This window comes from Erythrolamprus reginae, chromosome 3, assembly GCF_031021105.1.
Source record: "Erythrolamprus reginae isolate rEryReg1 chromosome 3, rEryReg1.hap1, whole genome shotgun sequence".
Lineage (NCBI taxonomy): Eukaryota > Metazoa > Chordata > Lepidosauria > Squamata > Dipsadidae > Erythrolamprus > Erythrolamprus reginae.
In genome coordinates, this window is record NC_091952.1 from 69,757,606 (window position 1) to 69,785,253 (window position 27,648).

Here is a 27,648-nt window from a genome sequence, read left to right on the forward strand (position 1 = left end):
AGTATAAAACACAGAGAAATGGCATGAACATTTATATTTTACACTACCCTCTTATTTAATGTCAGCCTCCAGGCAGTTGGCTAAAACTGAAAAGTAGTGTTTCCTTTTAACAAAATTTATGGCAAAGGAATGGAATACAGTGGCAGAAATCTGAACAGTGGCATTTTTTTCACGTCAGAACTCTTTTTTTTCTTATTTTGTTAATGTGGAGGCTCTTCCAGTTCTTTGTTGTTTTTTAGTAATGGGCTGTCTATGAAGGTGCAAGAGAATACTACAATTGTCTCCCTGATAGCTGAGAAATGTGTAGGTGAGTGAAAATGTGCAGTTTGCTTTAGATGTTGTATCAGGCAAAATACAGGTTAGCTTGTTAACTGAATTCCAGAGTGACACGATTCCAATAAAATAGGCATATAATTTGGCCTTTCTGCTCAACTGCAGTTTCAGGCTGTACCTGTCAATCAGCTCTCTGCACCGTCTTTGCTTGGTGCAAACAATTTTATGTGATATACATGCAAATAGTTCCCTTCAAAGTAGGCATGACGCATTACAGGAAGGGCTCATTTGGTATGCATCAAATACTTTTCAGCCTCCAAAAATGAAATAGAACAGCATATGGCAAGCTGCACATATACTATTCCACCCTACTTTTTAACATAACCTATTTATTTTGAAAGGCATCATTAACGTATCAGAAACATATCACATATTTCCACTTTCATAAAATCATAGAGTTGGAAGGGACCTCCAGGGTCATCGGGTCCACCCCCCTGCTCAATTATTATTCAGTTATTCAATTATTATCATTATTTCCCATAAGGAAAAGTTAACATTACATTATTCTACATTAACTATATATTTTCAATTATTATTAAATTAGGATCAAAATATGCTTTAAATATTTTTAAACTATCTTAATTCCGGACAATGAACAGGACATTGAATTTGACATCCGCTACTATGTTTAGCCTACCACTGTTACTTCTAATTCTGAGTTTGGTATTCTAGAAGTTGCCCAAACATTCACTTCTTTCACCTTCTGGCAATTGTGAACTAGAGCCAACTACTGAAACCATTACTGTTGGAAGCCATACGGTGGATTGCCTAATGCAGATAAATTTAAAATTCTATTTGCCAATTCAAGATTTCTCTGACCTAAATTTAAGATTCTATAGTTGTCCCCCAGAGGTCGTCTGTCAATATTTATTTCCTTTTGAATTCTCAACATAATGCGACTGTTGCTCTAGTTATGGTTTTATTATTTTTGTTGGGTGACAAGTTTTTGCTATTTTCACAATGCTTCAAAGTCTGCTAAAGTAACTTTGCTGTTGATCATAACATTTTCTCTGCTTTTCCTGTAATCAAAACAAGCCCCGAAGAATCTTAGGTTGAAGAGTTATATGAACAGACACAGGGATTGTCCCAGCAGTGAAATGCAATTTTTTCTCCACAACCGGTTCTGTGGGTGTGGCTTGGTGGGCGTGGCAGGGGAAGGATACTGCAAAATCTCCATTCCTACCCCACTCTGGGGCCAGCTAGTATTTGCCAATTCTTCGAATTACTCAAAATTTCTGCTACTGGTTCTCCAGAACCTGGATTTCACTTCTGGGTTGTCCTCAATATGTGGCCCATCAAAAACTGCACCAGGGAACACTCCAGGCCAAACAATCAACTCTACAGTATTCCAAATTTCCACTAAAACTTAACAAACATTCTTATCTGTTCCTTATAGTTTTATAAAATACTATTCATTTATTGTTCAATTGCTTACTATTTATTGTTCATTCAATTGTCCCCCATTCAATTTGGCTGTGGGTATCTTGAACTGGTCTGTTAATATTGTTCCAAGACCTTTTAAATTGTGCTATTTTTCTACTGGCAAAATGGAATATCTGTACATATAGCATCATGTAGAATACATAACTAGCAAATACATCTGCAATTTTAAAATACACAACAAAGCTGACTTATCTGACAAATTCTTTTCTGAATTCACTGAAAGCAACTATGTCTACCAAATGAACAAATGCCATCAGCTATTTAACACCATGACACGTCTAGAGTTTCATGAGATAACAATGGTTTTTTTGTTTGTTTGTTACTTGGCCTCTACTCTAGACAAAGCTTGCACTGTTCAGCACATTTTCTAGATAGTGTGTCATCCTTGCTAAATGCATAGTTTCCCAATTACTGATACATAATGCAACTCTTGACGCATTTCTCTGCTTTCATATTACTATGGACAATAATCTTATTCCCAGCCATCATTACATACTTTATAAAGAAATTAAATCTTTCATACACCAATGTAATTGTTGCAAAACAGGTTTAATTTAATTTATTAAATGTATAAGGTTCTAGTTACTTTAAACATCTCTAAAGCCAAGGTACTACCCAAGTAAAAGCCTGTCATCCCAAATATTGATTTGGATAATGAAATCAACTAATCTACACTTACATTTGATTGAGAACTTAAAAACTAAATAATTTTTCCAAAAGACTGAATACAAAGTGAGGTCAATATTTTGTTCTGAATGAGGAACAAGCCACCACTTTCCCAAAGGTCTGCAAAATAATTTTAGATCAGCCATGGCTTGACAGAATACAAATCAGGAACATTGATTATATATATTAGATCCAATGGCAATTTTTTAAAAGCCTAGGCATACTTTATTCTGCTTCGGTCAAAGTTCACGATGGAATTTTTTTAAAAAAGAAAGCATCTAACCATTCTTAGATGCGGCTGACTAAATAACTAATTTTCTAGGATCATAAAATTTTACTATATACAATATTGTTTTTACATCTTGCAAAGCCCTATCTTAATCTACAAATCATTGCCATATGGTATTATTACTTAGCAATTATCTCAATAGAATTGTTACTTCTGCTTCATTGGGAATATACTGTGCAAGAAATTTGAGCATCCCACTAATGGCATATTAGTTCAACGTTAAGTTTTTAATTACTTCTGATGAAATCTCATATATCTTATTCACTTGAGACTGGATATTATTTAAATTAAATTCATCACTCTCCTATTGGGTTCTTTCCATCACTGCCTTCAATATGTCATGATATGAAGAAAGCTATAATCATAATATCTAACATAAAATGAGCATCAGCTATATCATCAAACATTTCATTGTTTTTTCTGCTGAAACATGCCAGTGGTACACTAAAGACTAAAATATTTACCTTATTACTTTAATGAAATGGTATCTATTTATTTATAGTGCTCACAGTTCTACAATTAAGTCCACATAGAGTTTCTGAATTTTTCAAGTATACTCATAACATCAATCACCTAATACAAATACAAAATGCAACATACCCTAATACTCAATGCACTAATGATATCTAAACCCTCAATAAAATTCACAGCATTATCCCTTAAATGCTCTGCAGAAAAGTTTATTTTGACTGTCTTTCTCAATATATAGACACAGTTCATATAACCTACTAAGAAAAAAGTGCTTTTACTACTGCTCCCCTAATCACTATTATTGTCATGCAAGAGGTGGCTCTGTCAACATTACTTTGAAATAAATGGTCTGGATAGACCAGTTCTACCTGAATCTGATAGTCCAGGAAGTACCTGTCAAGTACAAATGAACATGATGCAAATGATTAATCTAAATTAATGTGCCAGTCCTTCTTCTTTAATCTAGAAGAATCACTATACTTTTGACTTTGGACCTTCAGCAATGCAAGAACTGAAAAAAAATACTATCCTGTTCTACCTTCAATAAGATATCTCAGAACAAACTTGGAGTGATGACTTTTCTTCGGTGATAACACTTAAACAAAATAAAGTAAATAGGTCCATTTACTTTAACCACAACACTATCTTTTTCTAACTGGTATATCTTTCAATTTCTCTGCACAACAAAAGATGTGCTATAGGGTACCGTTTAGCCAACAATGTTTTAGTTTGCATCATTCAAATTCTACATACTAACTGAAAACCATGTTTCCTTCACAGAAATGTACTAGCAGATAATGGGGTTACACAAAAATGAAAAATGGTCTTCTGTTTGGTTGCACTGGCTCTTAAAACACGCTCCCTCACACAGTAAAACCATGAACCATCACATGGAACCAGAACAAGATAACATCACATGGAACCAGAACAATGTCAGAACAAGATAACATCACATCTTTACATCACAGCTTATTGCTTCCTTAAACCTAAAGGTGCTTTTTAAGAGGCAACTGGATTTTCTTGGTTTTTCCTTTCTTTGTTTCACTTCTCATTCAAGAAGCTTTTTCAGTTCTTCAGATAAAGGTAATATCTGTTTATTATCTGATTGAGGCCAAAATTTTAATTATTCAAGCACATTTTCTGTTAGGATTATAATGAGATTTAAATAAAGCTAGGATCCTTTTTAAAACTAACAGTCTGTAATTTCAGTTTATAATTTTCTGCAAGATTTCTTGAGACAAATAAAGAAGATATCCATTTACAAATAAGCTACATACTTCTTTTAGGCAGCTAGTCTAAATACACTTTCATCTTCTCATTGCCACACATTTTATAAAATTTTCCTGAATTTAAGAATCTACAGCCACTTCTGATAACATATAACGTTTTTTCTTATAACAAGGATATGCTGACTAACCATGCTTCAGAAATCTTTCCTTATTCTTGGCAGGACATCCCTCAAAGTGAAACATTATAGCATACCTAAGACAAGTGACATATATAATGTCCCACACTCCATATAAACTATTTATTCCAAGAGTTATTTTATGTTACCAACCCAGCACAAATCTCATCATGCACACAAATTTATTAAAACTCTTTGTTTTCTATGCTTCAAGTATCTTCCTCCAACCCGATGCCTAAAAATATGTTGTGCTTCCCTCCCCCCCCCCCCAACAGTTTCCAACCAATAACTATACTAGAGAGGAATTAAAGGAGATCTGAGATCTAACAATGATGAAAGACAGCCGGCTGGGCAAGGCTGGTACAGAGAATGACTTACTCTGGATGTTGTTGTTCATTGTTGGCAAAGAGTGCAACATTTCACTTCTCAACTTGGGTGGCAAAATATCCTCCTCATCTCCAATCTGTAGAATTATTAAAGAGGAAAGTTACACCAAATTAGCACTAGTAGCACAATTAAAGATCCACAGTTCCTCGCAACACCTGGAGGCCTATTTAGGAAGAAACTGGTATTACTGTTAACTCACTAAAGCAGGGGTATCAAACTGGCAGCCTGTGGGCCAGATGTGTCATATCGGCTACGCCCACCCCACCTCTGCGAACAGAAAAAACAATGTGATACGTCACTTGATGGCAACGTGACACGGTGAGTTTGACACCATGCACTAAAGCTATTTTTAGCATGGGTTAAAGATAGACTGCCATCTGGGCAGTTATCTCTTGATTCTGATAGAGCATCAAGAAGAATTCAGGCACGGTGGAATTTAGATGATGAGGATGAAGAACTTTCTGAAAACAAAGCATGTCATAGGAAACATCAGCAAACAGTGATAGATTGAAGATACTGTAAGTAAAGGGAGCACAACTAATTGAAATATTAATAGTCCATTTTTCAAGGCAACCCAAGTCAAGAATAGGAGATCACCATAACCTGAAATTGGGAAAGAACAGAAACAAAGTAAAGTCAGCAGAATTAACCAAGAAATATCGAAGAGAGGGAGAGATTAAACAGATTAAGAAAGAAGAAAATACCATATTTTTTGGATTATAGACACCGCCCCCCACCAAAAGTGTTTGTTTGTTAGATTTGAAAGGGACCTAGACTCTGTTTGTGGCCACCGAAACTTCTCCCTCCCCTGCATGTCCAATTTTCACCCAAAACAGCTCAGCCGTTTTTTAAAAAACAGGACAGGGAGAGGGTTTGGAGACTTGCAGAGTGGTCCTGAGGGCTGGAGAGGCCAAAAACAGGACATGTGGAGGGAGGGGGGTGCTGGGGAGGTCAAAACGTTCCCATTTTTTGTGAAAACGGGACATACAAAGGATTGGGGAGGTCTACAGAATGTTACTGGAGGCTGGGGAGGGTAAAAACAGGATATGTGTATATGGGGAGTTGAGAGCTTGGGCCTCTTTGGTAAAAATGGGATGCGCAGAGGGTTTGGGTAGTCTGCAAAGTGATCCTGGGGGCGGGCAAAAAAGGGACACATGGAGGGGGTTGGGAGGCCAAAAACAGGATCATTTTTGACAAAAACGGGACCTGCAGAGGGTTTGGGAAGCCTGAACAGTACTTCTGGGTGCATGGGGAGCTCTTGGGAGGTCAAAAACGGGCCCATCTTTCACAAAAAATGAGACACGCAGAGAGTTTGGAAGGCCTGTGTAGTGCTTCTGGGGGCCGGGGAGGGCAAAAACTGAACGTGCAGCTACTTATTTAGGTGCTTCTTTTTATCTAGGTGCTTCTTATACTCTGGTGCATCTTATAGTCAAAAAATGTGGTAGGTAACAAGGAGCAGATATCAAGAGAGTACAAATCAGGACTAGACCACATTTATTTTGTAAAGGCTTGGTGCTCTCTGAGCTGCTTTATCTGCTAGAACATTGATTTTCAATCTTTTTTGAGCCACGGCACATTTTTTACATTTACAAAATCCTGGGGCATACCACCAACCAAAATGACACAAAATGACACTCTAACACAGTACATATTATACATATAGTTAATAATATAGTTTCTAAATGTTTGACATTTCACTTGTCAAATGGAGAAGTTTGCTTTCTAGGTAAGGATTCTGATAAATACTAGAGTTCTCCCTGAGGTTGTGGGTTCAAATCCCATGGTCAGCTCGGTGCAGGAGCCTTGGTTTTGTCTGTTTTGATGGTGTACATAGGGATTTGAGCTCTTTAAGAAGATGGCCCTTCAGGAGGCCATATACAATATAGATAATATTGTGATGCATTGTGATGCATTGTGTATCACCCTCTGCGGAGGCCTCTTATAAAAAGAAAAAGGTCAAATATCTATATACACCATCAGGATAGACATAACCAGCTGAGGCTAAGGCTTCATCTAGTGGTGGCAACATTTACCTCCAGTCCTGACCAGGATTAGAAATTGGTACCATGGGGAGGAGTAGCAGCTTCAACTTCTTGCCGTGGCCACACAATGACAAGCCCGAGCGGGGACCTTCCTGGGTGTGAATGAGAGGCGGCCTGCTATTGGTTCATCGCTAGTGGTTGGGATGAATCCTAGAGGTGATTGGTCAGTGAGCGTTCCCTGTGCCTCCACTCTCCCTGTCGCTGATAGCTGGAGGGATTGTGAGGGGAATGTTTATGTTCGGATGTAGGCGGCTGGCAGTGGGCCGGATAAATGGCCTCTGCAGGCCGTATCAGGCACGCGGCCTGTAGTTTGGGGACCCATGTTTAATTTCCCCACGGCACACCTGACCATGTCTCACGGCACACAAGTGTGCTGCGGCACACTGGTTGAAAAACACTGCTAGAAGATGATACATTACCTAACTTAGTAACATCTTCAAGCACTGATCCTATTACCTATTTGGATAATGAAATCTCTGCAAACAAACAACCAAGCCCAGATGGCATCAAGAACTTCATAGTTCAACCCTGAACTATAGAAATTTTCATCTATTGAATATGCTTCTGGCTTCATTTTAATTATGCTAGGCTGCTCCAAAATAATGGTGCCCAAATTTAAAACCAAATCTACAAAATTAATCCGCCAATTTTTTAAAAGCCTCTAAAAGGGAGACAAAATTTTATCTCGATCAGTTCTAGTAATATCACTGCATTTTTGCTAACCTTGCCCTGTAGCTTTCAGTGGCTAGTATAAATAGGCAAGCGTGGTGTGTGTGAGAGAGACTGTGGGGTGGGAGGAGGGAGGGAGGGGGGAAGGAGAGAGAGAGAGAAAGGCGAGAGGCAACCAAACAACTGAAGCAGAACTAACATTCTGAGAAGAAACTGAACAGGATGGATATACATCATTTCCTAGAAATGCAAATCTAAGTTCCACAAATAGTTACAATATAGGATTTGGAAGGAACTTACATTTTTTAAGAATACTCCTTTGGACAGATCGACAAGCAACACCTAAAAAGGAAGCAGTATTTAGATGTATGTATTTAAACAATTTGTAGGGCCACCCATGTTTAAACCGTGTTGCCCACAATAATAAATCACAAAAACCATATGACAAAAACTAAAAGCCCAGTATGTTAATCATCACTCAGGCATTCCCAGCCCCTGGGCTGTGACCCACTATCAGGCCATGGCCAGTTCAAACAAGCGGTGGGCCAGCACACACATGCACAGCTCAATTTGCACAACCGGCAGGCTTTTCACACTAGCACTCTGCTCATGAGTCAAATTACCTGCGTGGTAGGCCGGCGACTGACTCGAGGGAAAGGCCAGTGTACACACATGCATCGGCCCACCTGTTGCATGGGTCAGTTTCCCTCCCCCCCCCCCCCAGCCCACAAGAAATAAAGGCTCCCACCACACTACTCCAATGTTTGGGTAAACAGCAGGTTTCAATGGGGCCTAAGGCTAAAACAAATGTAGCTAGTAATTGATAGGGATGATTAGGAAACATTAAGAACATAAAGAAATATCACCACAGCCAATTTTTGTGCTGGTGTTTGTCACAGAGACATAGCAAATATTTGGTCCATTCAACTATCTTAGGGAACATGCAAGTTGGTACCTCCTCCATAGGTTGATCCAGAACTTCTTCCAGGTAGCGCTTTTGGATCCCAACCATGAATGGTGTAGGACAGCAGACTGTGCTGAGAAGTTTCTCTGGAACCACTGGGATGTATGTATGGGCCCAAGTAAATGGGTAAAGAAGAGCAGCAGCCGAGTGAATGCACGTGGAGAGGGAGCTGAAAGGAAGCCAATATTACAGAGTAAAACATTAAATAATATTTTATAGCTAAGGGTTGTATCTAAATAATCAGTTTATTTTGGTTCATCAATACTCTTTGCACGTTTATTAATTTTATTGTTTAAATACATTGCCACTGTTGTCTTAAAGGATTGATTACAATACAGTACTGTATTACTGATTTTAAAAATATACAAATGTACAGTGGTACCTCTACTTAAGAACGCCTGTAGTTAAGAACTTTTCTAGATAAGAACCGGGTGTTCAAGATTTTTTTGCCTCTTCTTAAGAACCATTTTCTGCTTAAGAATTTGAGCCCGGAAAAATTTCCCAAAATTTTGAGAGCGGCACAAAGGCCCGGCCAGTTTCCTGCCATTCCCCTTTAATCCCGGCCACCTCGGGCTTTTCTGGGCTGCCAGAGGAGCCTTTTGGTGGCGCTTAAGGAGGCTTTGGCAGTCCAGAGCGAACAAAGCCTTTTCCTTTCTCTGGGTGCTTGGAGAGGGAATAAACCTCTGCCAGCACCCAGAGAAAAGAAACGCTCCCTTCACTTTGGGCAGCGACTGTCCTCCTCCTCTTCTTCCTCCTCCTCCTCCCACCCAAATTCCAAGCTTTTATTTTTTTCCAAATGGGTTTGGACGCTTTATTTGCTTTTATATTAATTCCTATGGGAAAATTGCTTCTGCTTAAGAACTTCTCTACTTAAGAACCTGGTCACGGAATGAATTAAGTTCTTAAATAGAGGTGCCACTGTAATTATGCTCCTAACAGTATAATATATTTCTACCTCATTTTGCAATTATTCTTAGCATGGACTGGGGAAATTTGCTATATCCAATAGCTCCAGAACTGTAAATAAGATACATCCCAGTGTCTATCTCTCACCGGCTCCCTCCCCTGACTTTTGGACAGAGCAAGAACAAAGATATAGTCAGCTCCTGAATCAATGGGATCCTACTTTGTCGCTGCTGCCCTGTTGTTTCATAGATGGGGAGCTCTCTTAATGGAAATCCCAAAATGGGAAAGGTATGGTTTTATAAATGTAACACAGTCATTGTGAAAACCTCTAAGAAAACCTTCCAATCTAAAAGTTTTATTAAAAACTTTAAAGGACAGATACAGATCTCAATGGATAGTTAGGACTGCAGAAAAAACAATTGCAACCAGCCAGCCTTCCATTGAGGACCTGTGTACTACATGAGCCAGAAAGAGGGCTCAGAAAATATCTACAGACACCCCCCCCCCTCACATCCTGGGCATAAACTATTTCAACTCCTCCCCTCACAATACCTCTATAGAGCATTGCATAACAACAAAACAGCATAACCATGCCATCCCTCTGCTAAACACCTAATTCCCACACCACCATCTTATGAAAGGATAGTTACCCAAATAGTAATTAATCCCGTATTTTACAAATGAAAAATACCAAAATGATAGCAAATGATAAAATGGAAACCTAAATGCTATACTGACTGGTGAAGCATAACTGAGTTATTGATTTCAATAGGACAAACACAAAACTGTTTTCTTAGGCTTACCTAAGCTCATCAGCCAGGAAAACTATCCGTCTCTCCAGAACTACAGAGGCAAATATGAGAAGTATATTCTCAGGACTGAGGCACTTTAAAAGGGCCTGAAATTCCACATGTTCCAGGTGAGAATCCAATGGCCGGGTCAGCTCAATTTGCTAAAAATATGACACCAGGATAAAGTCAATATAACAATCATGTTTGAATACCACCTAAAACAATAATAAGTTTCAGTGGGATTAACATTTTTCTTTCCCCCTCCAGTTCTGAATAAATGGTTATGACAGCTGTAATTACACCCTTAGTAACCAAAATAGGAGGCAATGCTAAAATATGGCTTAGTGCAATGAAGTAAATGCAACAAGCTGCAGGCTCTCATATTTGGATTATGTATAAATTTGGGGAAATTCTGGTAAGTCTAAAATATATTTTTCATCTAAATCCTTATCAAATAAAAATGGTACCAATGGACAAAGAAAAGAAACTTAAAAGAAGCATTGAAATAAAATATTAAGAAATTTAAAAGCAATTAAAAGACAATATTGATAGGAATGTATATATGATGTAGATTCATCTGTAAATATGATCATGTACTTTTTTTTAAAAAAATGGAAAAACTTAATAAATATATATTTTTAAAAATGTGTCTACAGTGGTCCCTCGATCATCGCGAGGGTTCCGTTCCAGGACCCCTCGCGATGATCGATTTTTCGCGAAGTAGCGGTGCGGAAGTAAAAACACCATCTGCGCATGCGCAGATGGTGTTTTTACTTCCACCGCAGCAGCGAGGAGCCGAAGATTGGGGTTTCCCCGCCGCCTCGCTGCTGCTGCTTATCCGCGTGCGCGCCGCCGGGGCTTCCCCCACCCACCCGGTTAGTGTTGTTGCTTCCCAGCTGGGAAGCGGGCCTCGCGCGCGCGCCGCCGGGGCTTCCCCCACCCACCCGGTTGCTGTTGTTGCTTCCCAGCTGGGAAGCGGGCCTCGCGCGCGCGCCGCCGGGGCTTCCCCCACCCACCCGGTTGCTGTTGTTGCTTCCCAGCTGGGAAGCGGACCTCGCGCGCGCGCCGCCGGGGCTTCCCCCACCCACCCGGTTGCTGTTGTTGCTTCCCAGCTGGGAAGCGGACCTCGCGCGCGCGCCGCCGGGGCTTCCCCCACCCACCCGGTTGCTGTTGTTGCTTCCCAGCTGGGAAGCGGGCCTCGCGCGCGCGCCGCCGGGGCTTCCCCCACCCACCCGGTTGCTGTTGTTGCTTCCCAGCTGGGAAGCGGACCTCGCGCGCGCGCCGCCGGGGCTTCCCCCACCCACCCGGTTGCTGTTGTTGCTTCCCAGCTGGGAAGCGGACCTCGCGCGCGCGCCGCCGGGGCTTCCCCCACCCACCCGGTTGCTGTTGTTGCTTCCCAGCTGGGAAGCGGGCCTCGCGCGCGCGCCGCCGGGGCTTCCCCCACCCACCCGGTTGCTGTTGTTGCTTCCCAGCTGGGAAGCGGGCCTCGCGCGCGCGCCGCCGGGGCTTCCCCCACCCACCCGGTTGCTGTTGTTGCTTCCCAGCTGGGAAGCGGACCTCGCGCGCGCGCCGCCGGGGCTTCCCCCACCCACCCGGTTGCTGTTGTTGCTTCCCAGCTGGGAAGCGGGCCTCGCGCGCGCGCCGCCGGGGCTTCCCCCACCCACCCGGTTGCTGTTGTTGCTTCCCAGCTGGGAAGCGGGCCTCGCGCGCGTGCCGCCGGGGCTTCCCCCACCCACCCGGTTGCTGTTGTTGCTTCCCAGCTGGGAAGCGGGCCCCGTGCGCGCGCCCACGCCGTTGCTCGCGCCACTTACCAGGGCAAGAGGGGGAAGACCCAGGGGAAGCCGCTCAGCCCGGTGGGGAAACTCCACCATCTACGCATGCGTGGCCATAGAAAAAAAAGGGCACGCATGCGCAGATGGTGTTGTTTACTTCCGGGTTGAAAACTCGCGATATAGCGTTTAGCGAACATCGAGATCGCGAAACTCGAGGGATCACTGTATTCTGTTTAGCTCAAATAAGCCACTGTTTAAATTAGCAGGTGCTTTTATAATTGTGACAAAAATCTGGAATCACCTGATAGCACCTTTTCAGACTAACAATTTACTAAAAAGCATATATTTTCATAAAATGTTGATGAAAAGAATTATAGCTGACATTATGCAATTTAACACAATTCTGAGTTGGAAAAAATACTACCCTTATGATTTTTGACTACCATATGATAAACAAGCACAGCTCTCCTTCTCAATATCTGCCAGGCTATCCCGACATGCTCCGCAATAAATAATGGATTTTTTGACATTTTGTGACTTAGTCAACTCTTCAGCCAAGCGTGGCAGAAATTCAAAGGCAGCTCCACTAGACTGGAATATTTATTGAGGGTAAGAATGAAGCGATGCTCATGACAGGGTTGTGATTGCCCACTGCCACTAAGACCTTGTAAATGACTTTTATTGCTTTTTTATTTAAAGTTGTGTCTTCTTGCCTTTATGAATAAATGTGTATATAGAAGAGGTCTTAGTACTAATACTGAGTAATTATTACATACTTATATGATTTTATTTCCAGCTTGGCAATTAATGACTCTAGCCTCGGCGCTCACAAATTCAACTGTAATCCAGATCAGTTAAGAAATCAGTATTGATCACCTCTTTGTAGCAAGATACAATAGGAGTGCAGATGCATATGTGGAGGAGGGACATCATTATATTCACACACTATGGCACAGGAGTATCAAACTCAATTTTATTGAGGGCCGCATCAGGGTTGTGTTTGACCTTGGGGGAGGGGGCTGGAATGAGTGTGGCCAGAGAGGTCATGGCCAGCTAAACGTCACTCGTATCGGGAGTTCCCGTAGTGGCCCAAGTGCTCTGCTAGCAAAAACGGGCTCCCAAGCTCTCTTTTCACCTACAATGGCCTCCTGCAACCCCCTGCCAGCAGAAACAGAGCTCAGAAGGGCTACCTGTGGCCCCCACAAGCTCTGTTTTTGCTGGCAGAGACACCACAGGCCAGTGCTTCTCTATTTCCATAGCGACCCCATGGACCAGATCATAACACTCCAGATCTTAATACAGGATCTGGCCCCTGTGCCTTGAGTTTGACACCCCTGCTATAGCACAACAGAATAATGGGGTTGGAAGGGAACTAGGAGGTCTTCTAGTCCAATCCCATGCACAAGCAGGAGAGCCTATATTATTCAAGACAAGTGGCTGCACAGTCTCATTTTAAAAGCTTCCGGTGATGGAGCATCCACAACTTCTGAAGGCAAGCTATTCAATTGGTTAATTGTTCTCACTGTTAGGAAATTTATCCTTAATTCTAGGTTGCTTCTCTCATAGATTAGTTTACATCCATTGTTTCTTGCCTTCACTTATGGTCCTTTGTAAAATAAGCTGATCACCATCTTTGTGGCAGCCCCTAAAATATAGGAACACTACTATCATGCCACCCCTAGTCCTTCTTTTCATTAGACTAGACAAATCCAATGTTTGGTTTGATTTAGCAATCCGTAATACTAAATTATGGACTAGTTTTCAAAAACTTAGTAACTAGGTTCATACCATTGAAACAAACCACACTGGTGTAGAACCACTACTTATATTTGTTTTGGCCCAGGAAACAGTCATACATTTACAAAATTAGTCATTCTATCAACCTTTTTATATACTGTATAGCGAGATGCATATATGTAACTTAAAAAAAATATTTTGAAAAGGAGTATGGCATTTCTCCTTGAGTATGCCATGTCCCCCTTCCACTATTCATTAAGGCTTGCCCAAATTTTCAGGCTTTTGCTATTGTATTGGTGCAGTACAATGGTTAAAATAATCTGCTTTCTCAGAAAGTCAGTTTAATATGACGTTTTGTACAAAGACGTTTTGTATGCCTATATATGGCTAAGAGAAAGAAACAGATGCTTTTGAAAAATATGTTCTGCACACCCCATCAAACTCCTCCAGTTGCATGAAGAACTGAGCAAGCCAGGAAACCAAATACCAAAACATCATCGCCTGATAGCTAACAGAGAGAAAACTCTAATACCCAAACAGGAAGCCAGTGTAGCAAATCACACAGAAGACAATGCAAGGGAGCAAGGAAAGCCTGTGTTTTGTGATAGATTCTTGTGCTGTTGTGACAAGGAGGAGAAAAACGGAATCTTCCCTAAAGAGCTATTAATTACACAGGAACCTCTATTATGTCTGGAAATCATACTTGACAGTAAAACACATTCCTTTAAAAAAAAAAAAGATTTGTCTGCATCAGTTATCAATCACCAATTACCAAATGCATCATACAAAGATCTGGAGAATCAGGACAAGCATAGATCATGATATTTCTTAAACAAAGATCCTAAACTGAATCTGGCAAAATATCACCCAAATATAATATAATCGGTTTTCTATTATTGCATTCTGATATTTTGTCATCGGCTGTGGATTCTAGAAAAAATGTTTATGTGAAAAGGGCTTCTGGCTGGCTGGGAATACTGAATCACTGACTCAAATTTTATTCTACTGTTCTCTTAGCAACTACTAACAGCACTCATTCCTTAGATGGCTGAATGAGTTTTACATGAAGTTCCTCTTGGTTAACAAAAACCACAAAACAATATGACTGTCACTATGTTTGCAGTTGCATTCATGCATTGCTGATATGGAGGTGACTATAGGTTATATTAAGTTTCACATGGTTCTTTTGCTGTGTTTTATTTTGTTGGGTTACTAGAAACATAGAACCATAGAAACATAGAAGACTGACGGCAGAAAAAGACCTCATGGTCCATCTAGTCTGCCCTTATACTATTTCCTGTGTTTTATCTTACAATGGATATATGTTTATCCCAGGCATGTTTAAATTCAGCTACTGTGGATTTACCAACCACGTCTGCTGGAAGTTTGTTCCAAGGATCTACTACTCTTTCAGTGAAATAATATTTCCTCACGTTGCTTTTGATCTTTCCCCCAACTAACTTCAGATTGTGTCCCCTTGTTCTTGTGTTCACTTTCCTATTAAAAACACTTCCCTCCTGGACCTTATTTAACCCTTTAACATATTTAAATGTTTCGATCATGTCCCCCCTTTTCCTTCTGTCCTCCAGACTATACAGATTGAGTTCATTAAGTCTTTCCTGATACGTTTTATGCTTAAGACCTTCCACCATTCTTGTAGCCCGTCTTTGGACCTGTTCAATTTTGTCAATATCTTTTTGTAGGTGAGGTCTCCAGAACTGAACACAGTATTCCAAATGTGGTTTCACCAGCGCTCTATATAAGGGGATCACAATCTCCCTCTTCCTGCTTGTTATACCTCTAGCTATGCAGCCAAGCATCCTACTTGCTTTTCCTACTGCCCGACCACACTGCTCACCCATTTTGAGACTGTCAGAAATCACTACCCCTAAATCCTTCTCTTCTGAAGTTTTTGCTAACACATAACTGCCAATGCAATACTCAGATTGAGGATTCCTTTTCCCCAAGTGCATTATTTTACATTTGGAAACATTAAACTGCAATTTCCATTGCTTTGACCATTTATCTAGTAAAGCTAAATCATTTACCATATTACAGACCCCTCCAGGAATATCAACCCTATTGCACACTTTAGAGTCATCGGCAAATAGGCAAACCTTCCCTACCAAACCTTCCCCTATGTCACTCACAAACATATTAAAAAGAATAGGACCCAGAACAGACCCTTGTGGCACACCGCTTATAACCTGTCTCTGCTCAGAATACTCGCCATTAACAATAACTCTCTGATGTCTATGCTTCAGCCAGCTTGAAATCCACTGAACTATCCAGGGATTAAGTCCAATCTTCACTAATTTATCTATCAGCTCTTTATGTGGAACCGTATCAAAGGCTTTGCTGAAGTCCAGATAGGCAATATCCACAGCACCACCTTGATCCAACACCTTTGTGAAATAGTCAAAGAAATCAATGAGATTAGTCTGACATGATTTGCCTTCAGTAAAGCCATGCTGATTTGGGTCCAATAAGTTATTGTTTTTTAGGTGCTGATTTATCCTCTTTTTGAGTAGAGTCTCCATCATTTTAACTATAACTGATGTCAAGCTAACTGGCCTGTAGTTTCCAGCTTCTTCTCTACCCCCCTTCTTGTGGATAGGCACAACACTGGCCATTCTCCAATCCTCAGGAACATCTCCTGTTAACAGGGATTGGTTAAACAAATCAGTCAGGGGAGTAGCAATGACAGATCTGAGTTCTTTAAGAACTCTGGGGTGGATGCTATCTGGACCCATTGCCTTATTTATCTTTAATCGTTCAAGTTCTTCTAAAACATCGGCTTCTAAGATCACTGGAGCTGAATCCGTACAGCTGGAAGTAATGCTGGAAGCAATACTAAATAATAAGTTTTAAAGTAACCACCAAATTGATATGTCAGAAAATTTATTAAATACTAACTAAACTAAATTAATTAAATTAAATATATTAAATGAATAAAATTATTAAATTCCATAAAATGCTATTTTATTTCATTGTATTTACGTTTAAATTAAACAAAATAAAATTTAGCTTGTATTCTGGTTTTGCACATAGCTACTGAACAAGCCACTGAAAAAACATGGATAGCCCTTGGCCCAAAATGTGCATTGCTAAACCACCATTGGTCCAACTTATTGGCTCATTACTTTCATATCTTGTGTTTTTCTTAGGAACTCAAAGTAGGCTACACAGGGGCTTCCTCTTATTTAATCTCCAGAAAAGCCCTTGTTAGGCTGAATTCTGTGATCAAGTGGGGATTTGAACCTGAATCTCCTGATTCAAGTCCAGCAATATAGTCACAATACTGCATGGCTTCTCCAATCCAACACACGTAGAGCTCCAGGTATACAGGAAGCAAACCATAAAACAGAGCTTCTCATCTGCTCAATCCTCAACTAATTAAATATTTTCATATCTACTTCTAAATCTTTCATGTTGCAGCAGTTTCTTGACTCTCTGTTTCAATGAAACCAGGTTCAAACCTCATTTGGTCATTTCCTAATTTATCAACCTCATTGAGGTTAAACAGGGCCACTAGGGGCAACTCCATCCTGTCTGAGATGGTGAAGGAAAATGTCAAGTGAAGGAGAAACTAATGAAATAGTTTGAACTAATCAAATGGCTAAATAGGATGCTATGCTTCCCTGATAATGCTTGAAAATATAAAATGAAAATAACTTACCAAAAGGGTTGGAGCTGAAAATTTAAGACCTATGTACTGAATAGGAAATCAATCCACTGCTGACTCTGTGTTTGATCCTCAAGGTTTGTTAACTAAACAAGTCGAGGTTTAAAATAACCTTACTAGGTCAAATTAAACCAAATTAACCTTGTAGTTAAGACGCCAGGCTAGAAGCCAGGAGACTGTGAGTTCTAGTCTTGCCTTAGGCACTGAAAACCCAGTGAATGACTTTGAATCAGTCACTCTCTATCACCCCTACTCAGCTCTCAGAGTGCTTGTGGAGAAAATAAGAGAGGGAAGGAGTATTGTTTGCTGCCTTAAAAGTTATTTATAAAAATAATAAATGTGCGGTTGGGTAAGTTCTGTCCCCCTTCAAACAAGACCATTATATAAGCTTTGTCCCTTTTCTCTCTTGGTGGGCATAATTTTGTAGTCTATCTCTTGCACACTTGGCTCAAGCTTATTGTATGGAAGCAAATCAACACGTGGGGTTGGGTGATATCCAATTGGTATCCCTTTCCCCCCGCATATCAATTACACAGGCCATATTCTGCAGGACTGAGGCAGTGCCATTACTATATCAGTATTTAAAATGTGGTGTGGGAGGGAGCAAGGGAATCCAGCTAATTATCACTCTACATATTTGCTTACTATGATTAGTAAACATTATACCTTCCATCTGAATAGAAAATTATAAGTCTCGATAGAGAAAAAAAATCAACTCTGGGCAAAGAACAAGCCAGTTTCCATCCCAGCTGTTATATATTAGGTCACAGGACAGATAATTGAAAAAATATAACTGCAAGAGCAAGCCTACACTTTCTATAGCCTATATAGGTTCCAAACCACTTTTTGATTCCACTCCAAAAACATTTGGGGAGGAAGAAGTTAAAATAATACAATCATAGATAAGTGTCTCCTGTTTTTAATTCAACCACTTTACAAAGATGCCATTTTTCATATTTTTGTAAAGAATTAAGAGTAATCCTTTAAGTATTTTGACTAATTCAATCTCTGTTTGAAAGGGAATTAGATAAAATTCTTTAGCCTCCACCCTATTTAATCTCTATTTAAACTTCTTAGCAAGTAGATTACTGAATTCAGGTTTCTACTCCCAAGCTTACAGGAATGGATATTCTGTTCTTCGGTATGGTAATGGTGTAGCTCTGCATTCAGATCTTTTACCCATTACTATAAAAGCAGCTGCTGGTAATTAATGACCAGAACACCAAATGGTTGTTCTTGCCAGGAAACCTAAAAGATATTAAATGCCTTATCAAGGAGATGAAAATGAAATAGAATGAAACGCTTAGGGAGTAGCACTCCAGGCCACAATTGCTCATGTTGTTTTACAAGCACAAAAGAATGCAAGAGCCATAATGAAATTTATCCAGGTAAAAGGTAGGGACTGCACACAAGCAGCTCTGAAATGCTACACAGCAAAACCTATGACCCAAATACTTTCTGGTACTGACTGGATTGCGTTTAATTATTCATTATAAATCACTTTGAGCCACAAAAAGTTTTTGCAAAAAGTTTCCTAGGTGCCCTGATGCATACTTAGTGTGCCTCTTAAAATAGAAGCAGGACAAGCAAAAATGGAGCTGAGGGTAATGTTGTTAATACTCCCTTATTAGCTTGAATGCCACTTTTTCCTGATTCCAATAGTTCTGGAAGACCAATTTCAATCCTTGGAATAACCAGCAATTTAGATGATACTGAGCACAATTGCTCCTTTTGGAATATATTCAGGCAAAAGGAATAATTAGAGAAATGGCCCTAGATACTTGTAAACAACTCATTGTGGATTGGGCATGGAAGGTATGATGTTACTGATAGACACTCTCTCAAATAGAGGTCAGTCCTCTCAGCTCAGACGTTTTGCAGAGTATTCCTTGCTATCAATCAAAGGGATCTTAGTAATTCTTAGTAATGGAGGTTCAATTGTTTTTCTTAAATCCTATTGGGAGGTATTGCTTTATTAATTTGTTTAACATGATGACTTTAATTATAACATTTAATGACAAGTCATGTTAGAACCAGCCAAAGGTATTTCAAAGTAGGCACACACCTCTGTCCCGGATTCAGGGATGAAGCTTTTAATCGTAACTGTTCTTCCTGGTGCCGGGAAGGGAGATTCACGTAGGGCCTGCATAAAGGGGTAGATGACTGCTGCAGAGATCTGCCGCCTTTTCTCTACTTCATCCAAAATCTATAAGAAGAAAAAGAATACCCATCATTTTGCAACTTCCCAACTCAACTCTTAATAATTCATTCATTCATTCATTCATTCATTCATTCATTCATTCATTCATTCATTCATTCGACTTCTATGCTGCCCAATCCCGAAGGACTCAGGGTGGCTTGCAACATAATAATACAAATACAAAAGATACAAAGCAATAAGAGAAGTGGCTTTCCTGCTCCTGAAATTATTATTGATTGATTGATTGATTGATTGGATTTGTATGCCGCCCCTCTCCGTAGACTTGGGGCAGCTAACAACAGTGATAAAAAAACAGCATATAACAATCCAATACTAAAACAACTAAAAAACTCTTATTATAAAACCAAACATACATACAAACATACCATGCATAAATTTTAAAGGCCTAGGGGGAAAGAATATCTCCGTTCCCCCATGCCTGACGGCAGAGGTGGGTTTTAAGAAGCTTATGAAAGGCGAGGAGGGTGGGGGCAATTCTAATCTCTGCGGGGAGTTGGTTCCAGAGGGCCGGGGCCGCCACAGAGAAGGCTCTTCCCCTGGGTCCTGCCAAACGACATTGTTTAGTTGACGGGACCCGGAGAAGGCCCACTCTGTGGGACCTAACTGGTCGCTGGGATTCGTGCAGCAGAAGGCGGTCCCGGAGATGATCTGGTCCAGTGCCATGAAGGGCTTTATAGGTCATAACCAACAGTTTGAATTGTGACCGGAAACTGATCTGCAACCAATGCAGACTGCGGAGTGTTGGTGTAACATGGGCATATTTGGGGAAGCCCATGATTGCTCTCGCAGCTGCATTCTGCACGATCTGAAGTTTCCGAACACTTTTCAAAGGCAGCCCCATGTAGAGAGCATTACAGTAGTCGAGCCTCGAGGTGATGAGGGCATGAGTGACTGTGAGCAGTCAAAACCAACAGAGTCTTAAGCAAAGTAATGATACCATCTCCTCCTGAATCATGTGTCTCCTTCAAACACATTTCATTCTTAGAACCAAGGTGTAAGAACCAAAGGTCAAGAAATAGTAACAGTGTGGCTAATGTTTAAGCCAAGCTTGAAGAACCTTGGATCCAGTCATGTTCATTCTCCTTCCACTAGCGGAAACTAATTGAAAAGGCAGAGTTAATTTAGTTATATCTGGTCTTGAAAACTATGACTGAAGTGAATTTTAAATTTTCCACAAAGCTTCTTGTACTATTCATTTGTACACCTAGTAATTTGAAATAGCTGAATTATCTGATCTGAGCTACTGTTTTCTGTATTCAAATTAAAATGCTATACAGTGTTCCCTTGATTTTCGCGTGTTCGAACTTCGTGGATAGCCTATACCACGGTTTTTCAAAAAATATTAATAAAAAAATACTTCACGGTTTTTTTTCCTATACCACGGTTTTCCCCACCCAATGACGTCATATGTCATCGCCAAACTAATAATTTTTGCAAATAAATAACAAAAAAAATAATTATTGTTAATAAATAATTATGTTTATAAATATCAGGATCACTAAGTGTTTTATTCAATGGTGAGTACCAGTAATAATGGTGAGTAAATGGTTGTTAAGGGAATGGGAAATGGTAATTTAGGGGTTTAAAGTATTAAGGGAAGGCTTGGGATACTGTCCATAGCCAAAAATGGTGTATTTACTTCCGCATCTCTACTTCGCGGAAATTCGACTTTCGCGGGCAGTCTCGGAACACATCCCCTGCGGAAATCGAGGGAATACTGTATTGCTTTTTCATTCTGATAATGGTGAAAATTCTCTAAATGAGCATACATATATACGTACATGTTCATTTAGAGAATTAAATATATACAGTATATGTAGCCACAGCCAATTCCCAAATAACTGGGGCGAGGGACCTGCCTTTCTTCTCTTTCCTTTTTTCTGCGAAAGATCGGATGAAGAAAAATGTAGAAAGTTCATCTTATGATGAAACAAGATTAGGAACAACAGAACATTTATTTCTGCCTATGCTACCTAACAAAGAGTTTAATGATTTTTGTATTTCGGGGAGCAGACTATTCAGAAAACATACCTTTGAAAATAGTCCAAAGCAACCAAGACAGCTTACAATGCAATAAACTTCAGGCAGTCGAGCATCTCGTCCAGACGGCTGAAAAGCAATATTATGTAGAAAAAAAGTCACCATGAAATTTTCTTTTTAAATTAAAATAAAACGTCACTATTAAATTGCACATCTATATTATGGAAATATACAAAACTATTACAGCAGCAAATATATTTGCTTAATTAAGTTCCCAACAATGGCATTCCAAAATAATGTTGATAGTTTCTGGTGTAAGTCCATATGCATATGGATAAAACTTAGCAAATCTTTCCATTTTGGGAAAATTTGGTTTTTTAACTTCAAATCTTGGAATCAAATCTCAAAAGCATTCCATTCCATTTTGGGATTCCATTGGCTATCAAAAAGGGTCATTTATGCTATGGAATCGGCAGGCATTACCCTGCTGTCCTCTAGGTTATAAGATGGTCTTCCAAAGCTTTTAAAGATGACTGAGAGGATTGCATAATACAGAAGTTTGAGAACTACAGTACTGGCATAAAGCACAGTAGTAGTTCTGATGTGATATCTGAAACTATTTCTTGATTTCGGAGTGGCCAAATAAATAAGCTAGTTTATAAAATGCTCTTTGTGGAGTCAGGAATTCATTTGTCCTTCACTACATGAGTCATTTTCTTTTGAACATACATATCATTCAGTATGAAAAACAAATAAACCAAACTCCAGATCAGCACCGTGGTTATTGAAGTGCTCTGATTCACTCCCTTTCTTAATTTCTCATTAAATACAGAACATAAGAATGAGACATTGCTGGATGATTTTCTTTTTCACAATTTTCCACCGAAAGCAGTAAGAAGCCCAATTTATCTATAATGAACAAAACAAAAAATGTTTATTTTTCACAAGCTGGTCCTGCTAACTAGAGTTTCTTACTAGATACAGCTCAGACCTGAACAACTTAAACTGTATTGTCAAACAGACAACAAGTGGTCAAAATAGGAAGCACCATATCCACCCCCGTCCCAGTTAAAAGCGGTGTTCCCCAAGGTAGCGTACTGGGACCAACGCTCTTCATTCTCTACATCAATGACCTTTGCGATTACATCACAACCAGCTGTGTCCTCTTCACCGACAATGTAAAACTCTTCAACACCACACAACTACTCTCCAAAAAGGCCTTGACGCTCTTTCTGAGTGGTCTAATACATGGCAACTCCAAATCTCAACTAGTAAATGCTCTGTCCTACACATTGGGAAGAAGAATCTGAACTCCAAATACAAACTGAATAATCAAATTATCACAGATAATCCCCCCTCAGTTAAAGACCTTGGTATACTAATAACAAAAGATTTAAGTGCCAAAGCCCACTGCAACAATATAGCCAAGAAGGCTTCAAGAGTTGTAAACCTAATCCTATGTGGCTTCTGCTCTGGCAATCTCACACATAGAAACATAGAAGTCTGACGGCAGAAAGAGACCTCATGGTCCATCTAGTCTGCCCTTATACTATTTTCTGTATTTTATCTTAGGATGGATATATGTTTATCCCAGGCATGTTTAAATTCAGTTACTGTGGATTTATCTACCACGTCTGCTGGAAGTTTGTTCCAAGGAGCTACTACTCTTTCAGTAAAATAATATTTTCTTATGTTGCTTTTGATCTTTCCCCCAACTAACTTCAGATTGTGTCCCCTTGTTCTTGTGTTCACTTTCCTATTAAAAACACTTCCCTCCTGGACCTTATTTAACCCTTTAATATATTTAAATGTTTCGATCATGTCCCCCCTTTTCCTTCTGTCCTCCAGACTATACAGATTGAGTTCATTAAGTCTTTCCTGATGCTTAAGACCTTCCACCATTCTTGTAGCCCGTCTTTGGACCCGTTCAATTTTGTCAATATCTTTACCAGAGCTTACAAAACTTTTGCCAGACCCACCCTCGAATACAGTTCATCTGTTTGGAACCCATATCGCATCTCAGACATTAACACCCTTGAAAATGTCCAAAGATACTTCACCAGAAGAACCCTTCACTCCTCCACTCGAAATAGAATACCCTATGAGACTAGACTTTCAATCCTGGGCCTAGAAAGTTTAGAACTAAGACGCCTTAAACAAGATCTAAGTATTGCCCACAAGATCATATGCTGCAACGTCCTGCCTGTCGGCGACTACTTCAGCTTCAACCACAACAACACAAGAGCACACAACAAATTTAAACTTAATATTAACCGCTCCAAACTTGACTGTAAAAAATATGACTTCAGTAACCGAGTTGTCGAAGCGTGGAACTCATTACCGGACTCCAGGGTGTTATCCCCAAACCCCCAACACTTTACCCTTAGACTATCCAGATTCCTAAGAGGTCAGTAAGGGGCGAGTACAAGTGCACTAGAGTGCCTTCTGTCCCCTGTCCTATTGCTCTCCTATATCTCCTATACCTTTCTTCTATTCTTACATCTCTTCTTCTATTCTTTCATTGATATGTTCTATTACTATATCTTCTTTTCTATTATTTCTTAGATATATTTTACTATGAGTATCTCCTATATAACCTTCATCATGTATTTTACTATGTGTATATAGATATATACCCACTAAAACTCTCATTGTGTATTGGACAAAATAAATAAATAAAATAAATAAAATAAATAAAATAAATAAAATAAATAAAATAAATAAAATAAATAAAATAAATAAAATAAATAAAATAAATAAATGAATGAAGAAAGAAAGAAAGAAAGAAAGAAAGAAAGAAAGAAAGAAAGAAAGCTCTGTGCAATCTGAAGATGTTACCTATAAAGAAATATCTTGTTTGGCTCAGAGAGAACCAAAGCCTCCACTCCACTGTGTATTCCTTCCAAGAAGAATTTTATGCCATAAAATTAGCCTCGAAACTATCTGTTCCATCCCACTATTACTTTGGAAATATGATCATTTTGAGATGAGATTTTTAAATAGAAAAAGCCTGATATATCCCAACGCAAGGAATCTAAAGTTCAACCTAATATCGTCTTATGAGGAAATGAATGTACTACCTTTTATTCTTCCCCTTTAAAGAAGGTACTAAATGAGGACATAAGGTGGTTGCACCACATTACCAGACGTGATAATAGCAAATCTCAATCCTGGCCATGCTAAATTTCTATCAAACATCAATATTAATGAATAACGGTTTCAGGAAGGAGGGAAATATCTTTCAATCTTACTTGCTCAAGAGCTATATCTCTCAATGGGAAAAAATCATACCAAAAGAAAAGCAGGGAAGATATGGGAAGATGATCTTTATTAAAGGTGCACCCTATTTACTTACAGGAATACCTGTTCAACCTAAATGGACCCAAAGAGTGGTCATACTTAGCTTGTCCCAGTTTTTTTCCCTCATTCCTTTCTTCTAAACTCCTACAACTGAAATACAGTGGTACCTCGGTACTCGAACGCTTCCTTTCTCGTACATTTCGGATAATGAACAAAATTTTCGGCAAAAATTTGCTTCGGTATTTGAACAAAAATTCAGATACCGAACAGCCAGAGAAAATTTTGTTCATTATCCGAAATGTAATCCCGGCAGCTTCAGGGGGCTGAGGAGCTCTCTAAGAGCTCCAAGCTGCAGGAAGGGTGGGGGCTGCTGCAATCCTGGCAGCTTCTGGGGGCTCCTTTCCTCATTGCTTCCTCTTATTACCTGTAAGCAGCTTCAAAAACTTTCTCCTTCCCTGTGGCGGCTTCCCTTCCAGTAGCAACAGCGCCGGGAACGTCACGTGATGAGGGGAAGCCGCCGGAGCCATCTCAGCAGTTGCTGCCGCTCCAGCAGCTTCCCTTCATTACGTGACTTCCCGGCGCTCTTGCTACTGGAAGAAGCCGCCGCTGTTGCAGCCACAGGGAAGGAGAAAGTTTTTGAAGCTGCTTACAGGTAATAAAAGGAAGCAATGAGGAAAAGAGCCCCCCAAAGCTGCCGGGATTGCAGCAGCCCCCACCTTTCCTGCAGCTTGGAGTAGCGAATTTATTTATCCCATTGGAAATAAAGAAAATAGATTTAATTGGTTCCCAGCGAGTTAACACGGGCTGGGAACCAATTAAATCCATTTCCATTATTTCCTATGGGATAAATAAATTCGGTACTCGACCAAATCGGTTCTCGACCACACTTCTGGAACGAATTGTGGTCGAGTACCGAGGTACCACTGTATTTATTACAAATGCCACTGGAGTTAAAGGATTGTGAGTCCTTTTTTCCAGCTTAAGGTCAAAACTTTAAAAAAATGTTCACCTTGGTTCAGAAGCAGTTTCTCTTAATTATTACACAGTCCTTCAAGTGTGCAAACACTTTAATCCTTTTTTGATATTGTGCCCACATAATTGCAGAGAGTAAGGTTCCACTTGTAGGCATTGACCCAGCCACTGTCCCAGCTATATATATAAAAGTGTGTGTGGGTGTGTGCCTCTAATTTATTAAGTAGTTAAAGTCCTGAGGCAGCTTACTGATTAACAGAAGTTTTCTCTATGGCTGAAACTATTAATCATTATTTAACACATTATATTAATTGGAAGATACTTTGCAATTTGTCTTATTTATGTTTATATCATGATATCCCATTCATTTGGTAAACTGCTGCCTAAGAACATACAAAACAACTATTTCCTTTTAATTTATTCACTGTGCAAGATGAAGCTTCTGAGATTTATATTTTTACCCTTTCCAGCCAATAGATGCTGTGACCTATGGGACAGAATGCTGGGCAGCTGTTCAGAATGTTGCTGATTTCTCCATTGTAAGCTCTCTCTTCTTTCCTAATCATCTCAGCTAAAGGGAGCTTTTTAAAGGAGTTTGAGAAGACTTTCCAAAGTAATGAACTGCAAGATTGCCTTAACTTTTTTTTTCTAATTGTATCTCTAAAATTAATACATGGACAGTAAATCAATTAATGCAAAAGGATAGCTATAAAACAAAATGCAAAGCCTTTGATACGGTTCCACATAAAGAGCTGATAGATAAATTAGTGAAGATTGGACTTAATCCCTGGATAGTTCAATGGATTTGCAGCTGGCTGAAGCGTAGACATCAGAGAGTTATTGTTAATGGCGAGTATTCTGAGCAGAGTCAGGTTACAAGTGGTGTGCCACAAGGATCTGTTCTGGGTCCTATTCTTTTTAATATATTTGTGAGTGACATAGGGGAAGGTTTGGTAGGGAAGGTTTGCCTATTTGCCGATGACTCTAAAGTGTGCAATAGGGTTGATATTCCTGGAGGCGTCTGTAATATGGTAAATGATTTAGCTTTACTAGATAAATGGTCTAAGCAATGGAAACTGCAGTTTAATGTTTCCAAATGTAAAATAATGCACTTGGGGAAAAGGAATCCTCAATCTGAGTATTGTATTGGCAGTTCAGTGTTGGCAAATACTTCAAAAGAAAAGGATTTAGGGGTAGTGATTTCTGACAGTCTCAAAATGGGTGAACAGTGCAGTCAGGCGGTAGGGAAAGCAAGTAGGATGCTTGGCTGCATAGCTAGAGGTATAACAAGCAGGAAGAGGGAGATTATGATCCCGCTATATAGAATGCTGGTGAGACCACATTTGGAATACTGTGTTCAGTTCTGGAGACCTCACCTACAAAAAGATATTGACAAAATTGAACGGGTCCAAAGACGGGCTACAAGAATGGTGGAAGGTCTTAAGCATAAAACGTATCAGGAAAGACTTAATGAACTCAATCTGTATAGTCTGGAGGACAGAAGGAAAAGGGGGGACATGATCGAAACATTTAAATATATTAAAGGGTTAAATAAGGTCCAGGAGGGAAGTGTTTTTAATAGGAAAGTGAACACAAGAACAAGGGGACACAATCT

At 39.8% G+C, this 27,648-nt stretch overlaps 1 protein-coding gene across 1 annotated transcript in view; it reads right to left on the reverse strand.

Moving 5' to 3' along the window:
* The window catches only part of DENND2D (DENN domain containing 2D), a 60,975-nt gene that overhangs the window by 4,972 nt on the left and 28,355 nt on the right, over positions 1 to 27,648 (reverse strand). Inside the window, exons 5-10 of the mRNA XM_070745743.1 lie at positions 21,813 to 21,890; positions 19,626 to 19,766; positions 10,379 to 10,527; positions 8,661 to 8,838; positions 8,006 to 8,047; positions 4,986 to 5,070 (exon numbers count right to left, since the gene is read on the reverse strand). Coding sequence (XP_070601844.1) covers positions 4,986 to 5,070; positions 8,006 to 8,047; positions 8,661 to 8,838; positions 10,379 to 10,527; positions 19,626 to 19,766; positions 21,813 to 21,890 — 673 coding nt within the window. The remainder of the gene's footprint in view (positions 1 to 4,985; positions 5,071 to 8,005; positions 8,048 to 8,660; positions 8,839 to 10,378; positions 10,528 to 19,625; positions 19,767 to 21,812; positions 21,891 to 27,648) is intronic.